A 14,665-nucleotide genomic window follows, 5' to 3' on the forward strand; every position below is an offset into this window, starting at 1 on the left:
CTGCCAATAACTTGTTGTCCTTTGAAAACCTGCTCCTGGCTTTTGACCGAATGCCTCATCCCACATTCAGAACTGGATGTCATCTGATCAGTAACACTGGAAGGCTGGACAAGCACAGAGTTTTCTGTGATACGTGGGAAATGTATAACCAAGACCAGACTCAAGCATAGCTGGAAGAAGGGACAATTTAATTTCAAGAGCACGCCTCAGTCTCATAGTACCCACTCCTATTTCACACACCTTGACCCCTCCATTCATACCCAAGGCTTCATGGGATAAATTTGCACTGTGTTCTAGAACGCTCATTACAGTTTAATACAGTGTGTTTCTGATGGTAGTGGTGAAAAGTAATCCTCAGAAGGGCCGGAACTTCAGCCCATAATTTTATAGAAGAAGAGATGGCCTGAAGTGTAGACCTACTCCTTGTTCAACTTTTACTCTGTCATATTCTAGTCTACTCATCCCCATTTTCCTTCCTTTTGCTTCTCTGTTCTACATTATGGGTAATTTCTTTAGACCTGCTCTCCAGTTTACTAATTCACACCTCAGCTTCAATAAGCCATTTAACCTTTCAGTTGATTCTTTAATTTAAATTATATAAATTTCCATTGCTAAGAACTCTACTTGGGTCTTTTAAAAATAGGAATGGTCATTTTTAAAAGCACCTTGTTCCTTGTGTTTTTTGAAGTTATTTATTTAAGGATATTATGCATCTATTCAGAATTTTACCTGTTCATGCCAACTCCTGATGACTTTTTGCATTTGGTGTTCTTGTTGGTAGGTTCTGCTGGTTTTCACTCAGGGTGACTTATTTTTTTTGTGCATCATAAAATTTGATATTATGAATTCATCTTTGGGAATATTTTAAATCCTGGAATATGATGGGTTTTCTGGGAAATATCTATTTTTGCCTCTATCAAACAATTGGGATGCAATATATCTGATATCATTTGGTTTGCTAATTCTCAGTGTGTATCTTCTTGATCATACAATGTCTATCCCAAACCCTGAAGGGCTGATAACACAACACCATGAATATTTAGAGGAAACTTTTTAAAATCCTCCACCCAAAGCCAAACCAGGAAACATAATACTTCTCGTTAACTGCCTGTGGAATTATTTTGTTCATTTGTCCTTTCATTAAGCATGTAGCCCTTCCTATATTCTGGCTTCATACAGAAATGATTTCCATCTCCCTCCTAGTTTACTACAAGGGCCAGTGGGTCTTGCCAAATTTCCACACATACTAACTCGGGGGCCTCTGGGATCCACATATGAGTCTATTGGATCTAGTCCAGTGGTCGGCAAACTTATTAGTTAACAGAGCCAAATATCAACAGTACAATGATTGAAATTTCTTTTGAGAGCCAAATTTTTTAAACTTTAACTATATAAGTAGGTACATTATTATTAACTTAATTAGGGTACTCCTAAGCTGTCCTTTGCTAAAAGCGTCCTCAATCTGATTGAGGTATTTTCGCTGAGGTCGACCCCTTCCAACTCTCGCATCCACACTCGTTTTGTGTACTTGTTTCGTCGATCTTTTGTCACCCGTGTGCGATTTGCGGAAGAGACTAGCACTAACCACTGCACATGAGACTGCTGACTAACTGGCTCACTCAACTCCTGCATGAATCAAGCACACCTCCCCCACACCGCGTCTCCTGTCGCCCAACTGACCAACACCCCCCACTTCTTCTAACGCCACTTCTTCAAAATAGACTCGCCCCGGACGAAAACCGATTTCTGCGCATGGGCCACGAAGTTTCAATCGCACTGTACATTCGTGCCTGCACGTGATATTTTGTGGAAGAGCCACACTCAAGGGACCAAAGAGCAGCATGTGACTCTCGAGCCACGGTTTGCTGAACACTGATCTAGTGGGCCCAGTGCCAGCTTCCCTTCCTGCCTCATGCTCCCATTTCCCCAAGAAGTGGGCAAATTCACATACAGAAGCACCTTTTTATACGACAGCACAGGTTTCTCCTAAGAAGCATTAAACCACTGGCTAGAAGCTTGAATTCTGGCATCAGACAGACCTGAGTTTAAAATTTGGCTCTATTGCTTGATCACTGGGTCTAACTTTGAAAGGGTTACACAATTCCTCTACATATCTCCACATATGTAAAATGACGATAATAATGAAACCCACGAAATGAGGTAGGAGGGTTTGCTATAAGAATGGGATGAAATTACCCATATAAACTACATAACACTGTGCCACATAGAGACAAACATGCAACGTAGTTACTACCTAAATTTATTTCTCACTGTAACACATGAAATTGTACCTTAGCAATTCCTTTCCTGAGGTTAGCTATTGCCCTTTCTGGGAAAATTTTATTTATTATTACAATAGTTTTAGGTGTTTTAATTGCAAAATAAATGCATGGTATTGTGATATACAGAGATTATTAAAATGAGAATTTTTAAATATTTTTATTGAGTTTCAGATAGAGAGGAAAGGAAAGGGAGAGAGAGAGAGAGAGAGAGAGAGAGAGAGAGAGACATTGATGTCAAAGTGGAACATCAATTGCCAGCAACCCTGGCATGTGCTCTGACCGGGAATCTAACTGGCAACTTTTCTGTACATGGGATGACACTCAACCAACTGAGCCATACCGGCCAGGGCTAAAATGAGAATTTAAATCACGCATTTAAATAAAGTTAGATCATATCATACATACTGTTTTATAATTTATTCTCTTAATCCATCAATATTTCATAAACACCATTTTATATTAAAATACTTTATGTCAACTTCTATAGTAATATATTAATGTATTAATGATAATCCTTTTTAAAAATTGTTAAATGATTTTTAGAGAGAGAGGAAGGGAGAGAGAGACATCAATCATTTGCCTCCCGTACACACCCCAACTGGGGATCAAACCCGCAACCTACGTATGTGCCCTGACTGGGAATCGAACCCACAACCCTTTGGTGTATGGGATGATGCTCCAACCAACTGAGCCACTCACTCAGGACTACCATCCTTTATATATCAGTTTTAAGTCAAAACCAATGGCAAGGTAAAAACCGTATGCTAGATGACAGGGTTATTTCATTTAAAAAGCAATGGTTGTGTGTTTTGGTTTATTTCTCTTACAGACTCAGCAGACAATAACGAAATCCTCTTTTCCCCACCCTCACATGACTGACTCTTTCTTATTCAGATTTTAACTCAAATATCACCTTCCCAAAAAGATCTTTCCTGGCCACCTTACCTAATACCGCACTGTTGCCACAACCACCAGTCACTCACATTGATTATCACTTTATCCTATTTTAATCCTTACTAATCACCATTATCTGATAGAAATATATATGCTATATATACATAATAGAAATATTCTTATTTATTGTCCATCTCCCATTGCTGTACACACAAATACACATTACTGTCACTAAAGCAAGCACCTTTTCTATTTTCTGCATCGCTGTTTTCTTATAGCTTAGAAAAAACACAGCAACATCACGGGAATTCAATAACTATTTACAGAGTGTTATGGATGAGTTGTGGTCCTTCAAAATTCGGTGACAGGATCATGAAAAAGCTAATTAAGTTAAACCAAAGCCATTGGGGTGGACCCTAATCCAATCTGGCTGGTGTCCATATCACAAGAGATTAGGACATAGTTGGAGTTAACACCAGGGTTGTGCTCACAGAGGAAAAGTAATGTGAGAACACTGTGAGAAGGTAGCCATCTGCAAACCAAGGAGGGAGGCCTCAGGAGAAACCAATCCTGCCAACACCTTGATCTTGGACTTCTAGTTCCCAGAACTGTGAGAAAATAAATTTCCATTGTTTGAGACACCCATTCTGTGGTATTTTGTTATGGTAGCTTTAGCAAACTAATACACTAATAGAGAACTATAATTCAGAAATAGAGGAAAATTCGCCAAGCTGTATGGACTTCCTTGGAGAAAAACTCTAGAAAAGCATTTGAATGTAGATAATGTCAACCCATAAGAAAATGAACTAGATTGTTCTAACAGGGAGGGAATGGATGCTTTGACCTTTATATCTGGATATAAAGGTGGCCCAACAACATGTTCCAGGCCCTGTGCTGTCTTCAAGGCTGGGAAAGGGACAGATGTTATGGGTTCTAGATACATAATCCCAGAACCTGCTCAAACACAGTGGCCCTGAAGTGGAGGGTCTTCAAATGGAAACTGTGTTTGTTGGTGCCTGTGTGGACAGAGCACTCCCTTTTGGACCTGAGAGCCTTTTGCATATGGGTTGGCCTATAGCAGTGGTTCTCAACCTTCCTAATGCTGTGACCCTTTAATACAGTTCCTCATGTTGTGGTGACCCCCAACCAGAAAATTATTTTTGTTGCTACTTCATAACTATAATTTTGCTACTGTTATGAATCTTAATGTAAATATCTGATATGCAGGATGTATTTTCATTGTTACAAATTGAACATAATTAAAGCATAGTGATTAATCACAAAAACAATATGTAATTATATATGTGTTTTCCAATGGTCTTAGGCGACCCCTGTGAAAGGGTCGTTCGACCCCCAAAGGGGTCGTGACCCACAGGTTGAGAACTGCTGGTCTAGAGTTTTATGAGCCAAATGAGTAGAGGGAGCCCAATTGGCTTATCACCAGGCTGGACTTGTGGGACTCAATCTGGATAGAATATGAACTGGAAAATAAATGCACATGTTACTCATTAAACTCTGAGTATTATGGGAGAAGTCATGGCTGCTACAATAACAATGGCCCACATGGGTAGTCCTTCTAGGCTCTCTCCCAATTTCTTCTGTTGTTTTTTTTAAATATATTTTACTGATTTTTTACAGAGAGGAAGGGGGAGTGATAGAGAGTTAGAAACATCGATCAGCTGCTTCCTGCACACCTCCTACTGGAAATATGCCTGCAACCAAGGTACATGCCCTTGACCAGAATTAAACCTGGGACCTTTCAGTCTGCAGGCCGACGCTCTATCCACTGAGCCATACTGGTTAGGGCTCGATTTCTTCTGCTTATTCTCCAATAACCTTGGGAGTCACTTAAGCAATTCTAGTAGGTCCAAGGATGGGACAAAGAGTGACTGAAATGTGAACAGAAAGACCATTATAGTACAGAACCAATCTATATTTACATTAAAAAAATAACCTCAATCCACTTTCCTATTCACCCCTCCATAAAGGCCTAAAGAATATATAAAATATTCAAATGTTCCCTCTGGGCATAAAACATGTTTGTGCTCCCTGGCTTCAAGGTGGGGGATAGGATGGGGTTAGGGGAGGAGCAGAGGCTACTCCATTTAGCCAACTAGCCATGACCTGTCTATGCCTCCACGTCTCTCTCACTCTTGGATTTTTCTGGATCACACAGAGGGCTCCCCCACTATCCAGATTCAGTGACCTTCAGGATAAGGTATTCAAGAAAATAGTCCTTATTGGATAAAGGAAAAAGATATAGTTTAGAAAAATAATGGAGGAAGAAAGGAGCTGGGAGTTTGGAAGAAAGATAGCCCAGAATGTGACAATCTGTCTGGAGAGTGATAAAGGAGACTGAGGCCTAAGGAGGAGTTGATTGTTGATTATGAGCTGAGAAGAAATAACTGAATTGGCGGGGGGGATTAAAAGGAAGAAATTAGTGATTTGTAATCTGACCAAAATCTACTTCTCAGACTACTGGAAGGCCTGAAAGAATCTAATATGTGGCAACATGATGGAAATGAATTTAGCTTAAAGAGGTGTCATCTGTTTATTCCTTAACCAGGTGAGCTTGAAGAAGTCAACCCTGAGCTTTAGATTTCTCATTGGTAAATAGAAGAAACTATACCTCCTGCCTACCTCATGAGGCTGTACTGAGCATCAAACAAAAGGAAGGGCAGTCAACATTTCTATGTTTAAGCAGGCTGATTCTAGAGTCAGACTACCATGCTACCATTCATCTCTACAAATGACAGGCTGTGTGACCTTGAGGAAGTTACTTCACCTTTATAAAGCTCATTTTGGCATCTATAAAATGGGCAACCCCATAAGTAGCTATGATAATAAAATTTTTAAAAAAGGTCCTTGAAAGTTTCACACAGTGTTTGTATAGTAAGCACATAAAAACTATTTCATATTATCATAATTAAAAGACAATGGTTTGATATGCTAAGCACTAAATATGAACTAAGAGAATGTCTTAAAGAAATAGACAAAGGAATCCAAGGTTCAGATTGAAGAGTACCAAGAGCTGTATAGACTTATCCAAATTGAATTGAAGCAAAGGAGGACTTGAATCCATCCCACAGACCTGAATCCATGCTACACATCTGAGCCTAGAGTATGATGCAACAGTCTCCACCTATAGCTACCTTCCCTGTCTATAGGGTGGTTCCTGCTCCTTTGAATAAAACTGACCTCATAGTCTGTGTGGTTGTGATGGTTTATTCTAAGGGGCACAAAATATCAAAGGAAGGCTAGTTTTAAGGCTTTAAACACAGAAAATCCCCAAGCTCTTGGGTGTTCCCTTTTAGACAGTATCAGAGCTGTAAACACCAATACAAAAATGTTTCCCCTTGTCCAAAAATAATTTCCTATATCCTACCAAGGATTAATTACCTCCCCAATACTTTTCCAGGTCATGTTGGTATCCGCAGCAAGAATTTCTCCTTATTCTCTAAACCAGGACTTTCTATGAAGACCCCACAACAAGGGATACAAATAAATAGCATATTAGGTGATGTTTCAGGATAAGCCCCTATTACTGAGGCTCCATAACCTGGATAAACCTGGGTCAGCTACCTGTGAGCACAGAGAGGTGTGTCATCCATGCCTTAGAAGTGTCCTAGAAGGGTCCAGGTCATGGCAAGCAAGGCTCTGAGACCAGGTGCCAGGTAGAATGCCGAGACCTTCATGGCAGGGTTCAGGATCTGAAAGAGGGGCTGATGCCCAAATGAAAATACTATATGAGAAGTATTAATTTAGAAGGCATTGGGGGCCAGGTGGAGTCTCTTTCTTTTTTCCCCCAAAATGTTAAGATTTAATTTACAAAGCTTCTTTGTTGTACAGAAAGTAAAAATGTGTTACAGTCTTGGTATAACTGGTAGCCACAGCTGGTTGACTCACCAATCATAGCTATCCACGCTATGATACAGCAAGAGTCTTACATGAAAACCTAAGAACGCTTTCAATGTTGTTGGGGTGCAGTCCCCAAGCTTGGTGGTGAATTTCAAAAAGGGACTAAATGGAGGAAGGCGGAATGTCACAGGAACTATTCTTTGGCTTTTTGAGTGGGTGGGTTTCCTGGGGTTTGTATCACAGCTACCTTTTTTTTTTTTTAAACAGCTACCAAATCCATATGATGAGCAGTCCATCCAATACTGAACAGTTCTTTTGTGTTTTTTTGCAGATTATTTGGGTTCTTAACATCTTCTCCATCATCTGTTTCTCTCTTCCTCTTTTCACCTTTCCCACTTTCTTCCTCCTCTTCATCCTCATCCTCATCATCTTCATCTTCATCAACTTCTCCATCATGTCCAAATTCTTCTTCCCCACTAATTTCATCTTCATCCTCTTCTCCTTCTACATCTTCGTCTTTATCTTCATCATCAAATTCTTCTTCCTCACCATCCTCATTCTCCTCGTCCTCCTCATCTTCTCCTTCTTCATCATCCTCTTCTTCATCCACACTGTCCACCTCAGCATCTGAGTCAGGAACTTCTCGATCCTCTTGTTCATAGCCATCCAGGTAGGTCAGCTGGGGCAAGAGTTTGAAGACACTCTCTCAGTAGTCATTCAGGTTAGTAACCTCACAGTTAAACAGATCCAGGCTTTTCAGACATTCAACTTTTTCAAAGGTTCCAAGGTACTGATATGTTTCTGTTTATTTCCACTTAAATTTAGATGTGTGAGATTTGGAAGTTTTTCTGCCAACATGTCCAAACATCCAGAGATTCTCTTGTCACTGAGCTCAAGCTTTTTCAATTTTGGTAGTTTGGGGAAATTTGAAACTGAAATCAAGCCTCCATTTATTAAACTGAGGAACTCTAAGTTCACAAATTCAGCTGTTAAGCCCTCAGTTTTCCCATCATCTGATTTGCAATTGTCCAGGACAAGGTCTTGAACAGCTGCCGGGGTCTGGTTCCTCAGCTCCAATTTGAAGAGACACACCAACCTCTGGCCTGGTCTGATTTTTATTCACTTGAATACACATTTGCCCTTTAGCAATGCATACAGGCAGATCAAAGGTAAAGTTTGATGAACAATGTAAAGATTATCAGGTTAGGAAATTGTGTTGAGCCATTGAGCCCACTGCAGGGCAGTTTCATGCTGATTTTCAACCCAGCTGAATATCAAAGTCCCTTGGTCTTCCAATGTTTCTTTTTGCATTTTTATGCTAACTGCTGTTTGCTTTAGCCTCCAGGAGTGGAAGGTTAATTACATCTTCTATTTCTGCCAGGAAGACAAGCATCAGGAGGGATCAGGATGGAGCTTGCCCTCTGACTTGATCCCAAATAAACATTCTCTTAGATCCACCAGCCATGATTCTCATGCTTCTCTGCACTTCCCATGTCTTCCTGTAGGCCTGAGACCATTTTCAGATCTGTATAATCAGGCAAGACAGAACCTTTCTGATTCTCAGCCTCATCTTCTATATATGGAGATAATTTTGTTCTGCATAACTCACAATTAAAACATTTGTGAAAAGTTTAACATGAAACTCAACCCAAATGAAAATCAGCATGGTGTGTGTGAAAGCCCTTTAAAAACTGTCAGGCACTATACAAATATAGCAGTATTCCCACCTGGATATAAGCCCACCAGAGATTAGAGGGTATGCAGTGAGGAGAGGGGAGGGCTCTCAGCAGTGGGTCTCCTGGTAAGGAGAAGCTGGCTTCCAGTCATGTCAGACACTGGACCAGAAGACACCCCATGGGCCCCTCTCAACCCCATGGGTCTCACATTGGCATTTCCCCCAATTCACTCTGGTTTTCAGTTCCTCCATCCCTCTAACCTACTTTCTATCTCACCACTTCTGAGTTTTTCTCATTTGGTTCTTCATCTCCAGAATATTTACTCATTTCTACCTTTCATAGAATTCAATGAACTCTGCCTACTCCTGCCCCGCCACTAACCCTGAGCTCAGAGGACCTGAGAAGTCTCTTCATCAGAGGGCCCCTCAACCAGGCTCACAGAGACTCAGACACAGACTACTTCCATCTCTATACCCCTCTGGCCAGATTGTGCCTCAATAAATTACAGAATTGTGTCTTGGTGGCCATGGAAGGTTCCAAATTGAAATCATTTTCTGGGAAGATTCACTCTATATGGATCCCAGCATAGTAGTGCCATTGCATCTAAAATAGAAAATTCCAGACACTCCCCACCGCCTCCCCCACCCCCCCACACACTGCATCTTTGTTATTGATCACCCAATACTTAGCTCCTTTATCATGTGCTAATCCTTCTACCTACTGCTAATCTTCTGATCAGAACCCAATTTTATCATTGTCCAACCCCTTTCTAAAATCTGATTGCACATAATTCTAGCTCAAACTGTCAGCTCTTAGCAATTGAGGCAATTTTCATCACTGTTAGTATAGATTCCCATGGCAACTAGGAGGCTGCTTAAAGAGACCCTATAATAAGGTGAGTGGTGAGAATGGCCAAGGTCCTGATAGTGAAGAAGAGGAGGAATGTGGTCTTCTGTCCCCCAAATGTACCTGGTGACACCAATTTAACCCTTGCCCTTTCCACCTTCCAAATACCCTCTTCCATAGGCTTTGATAGGCAGGAGAGCCAGCTGAAAGCCCAGAATTCCAAGGGACACAGCCTCTTCCTTCCCATCACCCCTTCATGTTACAAACCTGGTTCCTCAAAGCCTTGGATTTGACCCTCCTTCCCACTGATTTAGAGTTGAGAAAGGGTCTTCATGCTCACATATAGAAACTTAGAGAAGACTTCTTTCCTGTCAGGGGACTCCAGGATACTGAGCAGCCACCTTTATGACCAATATCAACCCTTCCTTAAAATCAGTTAAAAAAATCTCCATGAGGTCAGAGAATTTCTAAGGGCCCATGTTGCTCTTCTCCTAAACCTCATCCTCTTAGCCTAAGAAGGCCCAGATGTTGTATGTGGGGCTTGGCTTCCCCTGTTCTCCTCATCCTGGAATACGTCTATGAATCACCAGGTCTTCTTCCTCTCTGATCTGAAGGTAAATGTTCTTATCACCTGTAGGTCACAAACCCACAGAGTGGCCAAAAATAGCAGAGTTGATCCAAGACCCTGGGAAAGGGAAAGCTGCAAGTGTGTTTGCACAGGGAGTAGTGGAGGCCATCCAACCTCACCTCGGGAGGTATAAAGGCTCTCCACTACCAACCCAGTTCTACTTCTGCCACCATGAATCCACTCCTGATCCTTGCCTTTGTGGGAGCCGCTGGTGAGTTCCATGTGTTGCTTCAGGCTCTGCCTCCTGGTAGAAATACAAGTTCCACCACCTTGGTGCCTCTCCTATTTACCTGTGCTCTGATGTTCTCTCTCCCCTGTCTAACACCCCTCTATCCCATTCCTGGGCTCTCTTTAAGCCTTACCTCTCTCACCTTCTGGATGACCCACTCTCAGCTCCATCATCCATTCATCTCAGGCTTTTAGTAGAGAGGCTGGAAAGAGAGGTGAGGTGAAACTGGTTTATTGAGTTGACCAGTGGTCTTGAGGCTTAGCTCTGACAACTCTGGGTTAGCTGCACTCTGGCTATTTTTTTATATTGATTAATGCATTACCACTGTGGCTATTCTTAACCCCAGAAACACCACCTACAGAGACTGAAAGAATATTCATGCCAGAGTCTTAGCTCTAGAAATTCTGACTTCTTTGGCCTAATGTGTGGCCTGAGCATTAAATTTTTAAGTTTTCCAGGTAATTTTAAGGTCTCAGGTGTAAAGCCACGGTTGAGAATCACGGCTCTATCAGCCAATAACAGTGCCTACCTTTGTCCCATCCAATAGGTGTGGGGGCTCCTCTTCCTGACCTCTCTGTGCCGATTTGAACTATGGGAGAAGCTGGTGCAGTCAGAGTGACTGAGCCAGGAGGTTTTCCTTGTTGGGACAGCCCATCCTGATCCTCAAGGGCTCTGATAGTCGTGGGGACCAGATGAGTGATGTTGAGCAAGAGAGAAGCATTCAGTGGGTGAGAACACCACATTCTGAGCTGTATCACATTGAGGGCACTATGAGGATGTTTATTGTGTCCTCATTCTCCTGGTGCCCCTGTAGAGGTCTGGGCTGGATCCCTGCAGGGTACCTAGCTATGTGCCCTGCAGACACAAGGAGAGACTCAGGAGAACCACATCCATTGCACTGACTGGGGATGGCAGTGTGTCCTCACTGCCCATCCTTGCTGCCCGTCATCTCTGTGCTTATGAAGGAATCTTAATTAGTATGACCCAGCCAGATGCTCGGGCTATACCCTCTAACATCCTGCTGAATTGGCTTCTCCCTCCTGTCTCCACTCAAGTTGCTTTCTCCACTGATGACGATGACAAGATCGTCGGGGGCTACACCTGCCAGGAGAATTCCGTCCCCTACCAGGTGTCCCTGAACGCTGGCTACCACTTCTGTGGTGGCTCCCTCATCAATGACCAGTGGGTGGTGTCCGCGGCTCACTGCTACAAGTCGTAAGTGCTGGGCCCTGATGGCAAAACCCACAGAGGGGGCTCTTGGAGAGCTTGGTTCAGTCTAGGGCAGGGTGGGGAGAAGGACCATAGAGAGGAGAAGTTGTCAATGACAGCTGATACCCAGGCATGGGGGTGATGAGAGACACATGTAGGAAGACTCTGATACCCCAAATAAATAAATACAACAGCCAGAGCTACAGACATGAGAGCAGAAAGAGGCTATTTAGGGTAGAAGGCCCAACTGGGAAACAGGCAAGTAACCTTTGCCAGTGGATGCACATAAAAACACATAAGAAATGTGTTTAAAAAAAAAAAAAAAAGCCTGGGCCCTGTCCCAAGGTAATTAATTCAGACTTTTCAGGAAGAGGTGTCTAAATGTTGGTGTTTTGAATGCTCTCAGCTGAGAATCACTGCCTAGACTCAGAGCAAGGGTTCTCAAAACTGAGTGTGGGTGAGAATCGCCTGGTGGATCTGCTGGACCACAGGTGCCTGGATCCCACCCCCAGAGGTTCTGGTTGAGCAGGTCTGGAGTGGGAACCGAGGCTTTGCATGTCTAACAAGGTCCTGGGGCAACACTTTGAGACCCACTGGATTATATCATCCAGAACGATAGTGCTTACCAGACCAGGGAGGGAGCAAAAGTAACCGCTGTACATAGCAAAGTCACAGAGGGTGAGCAATACCTTGGGGCTTCAAGAAGCTCATCTGTGCCCATGACATTGGAGGCATGGGGTGGGGGGCACAGCTGGAAAAGCAGATTGAGGAGCCACTGTAGCTGGACCCCTTCACCCCATCCCAGCTCCACTAACACCTACATCTGAAGCAGAAAGGCCCTTGGTGTCTCAACTATACTGCCTCCCACCCCTCTGCTGCCCTGTGCATGGGCACAGCCCCACCATTGCCATAACCTTTGCAGTGGGTTCAGAATAACTTGAAGGAGGGCCAACGGCACAATAGATACACTATACAAAAAATATGAATTTAGAAGGCATTGCGGGGGCGGGGGGCGCAGGTGGAAACCTCATTCATGGAGAGGCACACCAAGTTCTGGCCTAGTCAGCTTTTTATTCACTTTGAATACACATTTGCCCTTTAACAATGAATACAGGCAGATCAAAGGTAAAGTTTGGTAAATGAAGATTATCAGGTCGGGAAATTGCCTGGAGCCATTGCAATCACAGCAGGAGCAAAACTTGTGCTGATATTCAGCCCTGCCAACTATCAAAGTCCATTGGCCTTCCCATGTCTCTTTTCAACGTTAACTGCTGTTTGCTTTAACCCCCAAAACACCATGAGCAGGGAGCTGGGTATCCCAGGAAAGAGTGGGGATGTGTGAAAAGGTCCTCAGTTCTCCTCTCCCAACAGTCGCATCCAGGTGAGGCTGGGAGAGCACAACATCGAGGTCGAGGAGGGGAATGAGCAGTTCATCAACTCCGCCAAGGTCATCCGCCACCCCCGCTACAACAGCTGGACCCTGGACAATGACATCATGCTGATCAAGCTCTCCTCACCTGCGGTCATCAGTTCCCGGGTGTCCACCATCTCCCTGCCCACCTCCTGTGCGCCTGCTGGCACCCAGTGTCTCATCTCTGGCTGGGGCAACACCCTGAGCTCTGGCAGTGAGTGGGGTCCTCACTTCTTCACTCTCTGACTTCCAAATGTTTCCCAGAATGGAGCATTGCCTGAGCTCAGCCCCCTCGGCATCCAATCTGCAAAAAATGTCAAGTGTCCACCACCCTCAGGCTCCGTCCTGGAGGCCAGAGAGATGCAGAGTCTCAAGGAGTTGACCCAGAATAGGACAAGCATAGCACTTGCCATTCTCACCTCCAGGGAGGGGTTCAGCAGTGACCATTCTGGGACCTGAATAGCCTTGATTCTTGCTGGGGCTTAGATTCTTGGGGACAGCCCCAGATTACCATCTTCCATCCTGGCCTGACTCTCATTTCTCCTTTCCTTTATCTCTTCCTGTTCCTCAAAGTCAACTACCCTGAGCTTCTGCAGTGCCTGGATGCCCCATTGCTGGCCCAGGAGCAGTGCGAAGCCGCGTACCCCGGACAGATCACCGACAACATGGTGTGCGCCGGCTTCCTCGAGGGTGGCAAGGATTCCTGCCAGGTGATTGCCCTTTCCCAAGCTGAGACCCCTGCCCATCCACATGGCCTGCATAGAGACTGGATTTGAATCCCTAAGGCCATAAGCTGTGCTCCCCTCTTTCTTCCTCCTTATAAACTGTGTTGTGCCTTCCTCCTCTCCAGGGTGATTCTGGTGGCCCCGTGGTCTGCAACGGAGAGCTTCAGGGAGTTGTCTCCTGGGGCTATGGCTGTGCCCAGAAGAACAAGCCTGGTGTCTACACCAGGGTCTGCAACTTCGTGGACTGGATTCAGGAGACCATGGCTGCCAACAACTAAAGATCCCACCTGTCCCCCTGCCATCACTATGCTAATAAAGTGACACTGATCTGAAAGCCTATGTCTGTATCTGCTTCCCTGCCTGGCTCTGGGCAACACCCTCCCACCGAGGTCAGCCGGGTCTGGCCGGCCCTTATACCAAGTGCCCCACTTACCAAAGATGCTCCCTGGCATACTAGTTTACCAGCAAATAAAAAGATGGAATCCAAAATCATAAGCAGGAGCGAGGGGAGGCTGTTTTCTAGAAGGAAATACATTTCCGAAAGGCTGTCAGTGGCTCCTTGACTTTGGCACTGGAGTGCAGTGCTGGAGTGTGCCAGTGGGCACAATGTGCCAGGCCCTTTCCTCCCTCTACCTGAACCCAGACTGAACACACCTGGGGAAGCACCTGTGCATCCACCTTGGCCTCTTCTGAATCCCTCTGTCACGTGCACTTAGCCAGCGTGTGCTCCCCAAGGGGCCCTACTTCCTGACAATCTGCCCATGTGTCTGGGGGGAAAAGAGACTTCCCTGGGTCTCCATCCTTCAAGCTCCAGAGAAATTGGCCTTTTGTGCATCTCATCTGATGATACCAATATACATATATTTAGTGTACGGAGCACTTACAGACATTTCATGGTTGTTTCACC

General features: G+C 44.2%; 1 protein-coding gene, 1 pseudogene and 1 gene segment (V, D, J or C); 2 read left to right on the forward strand and 1 right to left on the reverse strand.

The window, feature by feature from the left end:
- Window positions 1-14,665, forward strand: part of LOC139016272 (T cell receptor beta constant 1-like) — a 36,944-nt gene that overhangs the window by 11,241 nt on the left and 11,038 nt on the right.
- Window positions 7,158-9,037, reverse strand: LOC139016640 (acidic leucine-rich nuclear phosphoprotein 32 family member B pseudogene; annotated as a pseudogene).
- On the forward strand, window positions 10,356-14,092 carry PRSS2 (serine protease 2). The gene is made up of 5 exons (XM_070424055.1): window positions 10,356-10,395; window positions 11,469-11,628; window positions 12,994-13,247; window positions 13,607-13,743; window positions 13,884-14,092. Exons 1-5 carry the CDS (start codon window positions 10,356-10,358, stop codon window positions 14,034-14,036), a joined length of 744 nt encoding a protein of 247 aa, XP_070280156.1. The 3' UTR covers window positions 14,037-14,092.

Source organism: Myotis yumanensis, unplaced genomic scaffold (assembly GCF_028538775.1).
Source record: "Myotis yumanensis isolate MYYU_CA2020_CCGP unplaced genomic scaffold, mMyoYum1.0.hap1 SCAF_9, whole genome shotgun sequence".
Taxonomy (NCBI): domain Eukaryota; kingdom Metazoa; phylum Chordata; class Mammalia; order Chiroptera; family Vespertilionidae; genus Myotis; species Myotis yumanensis.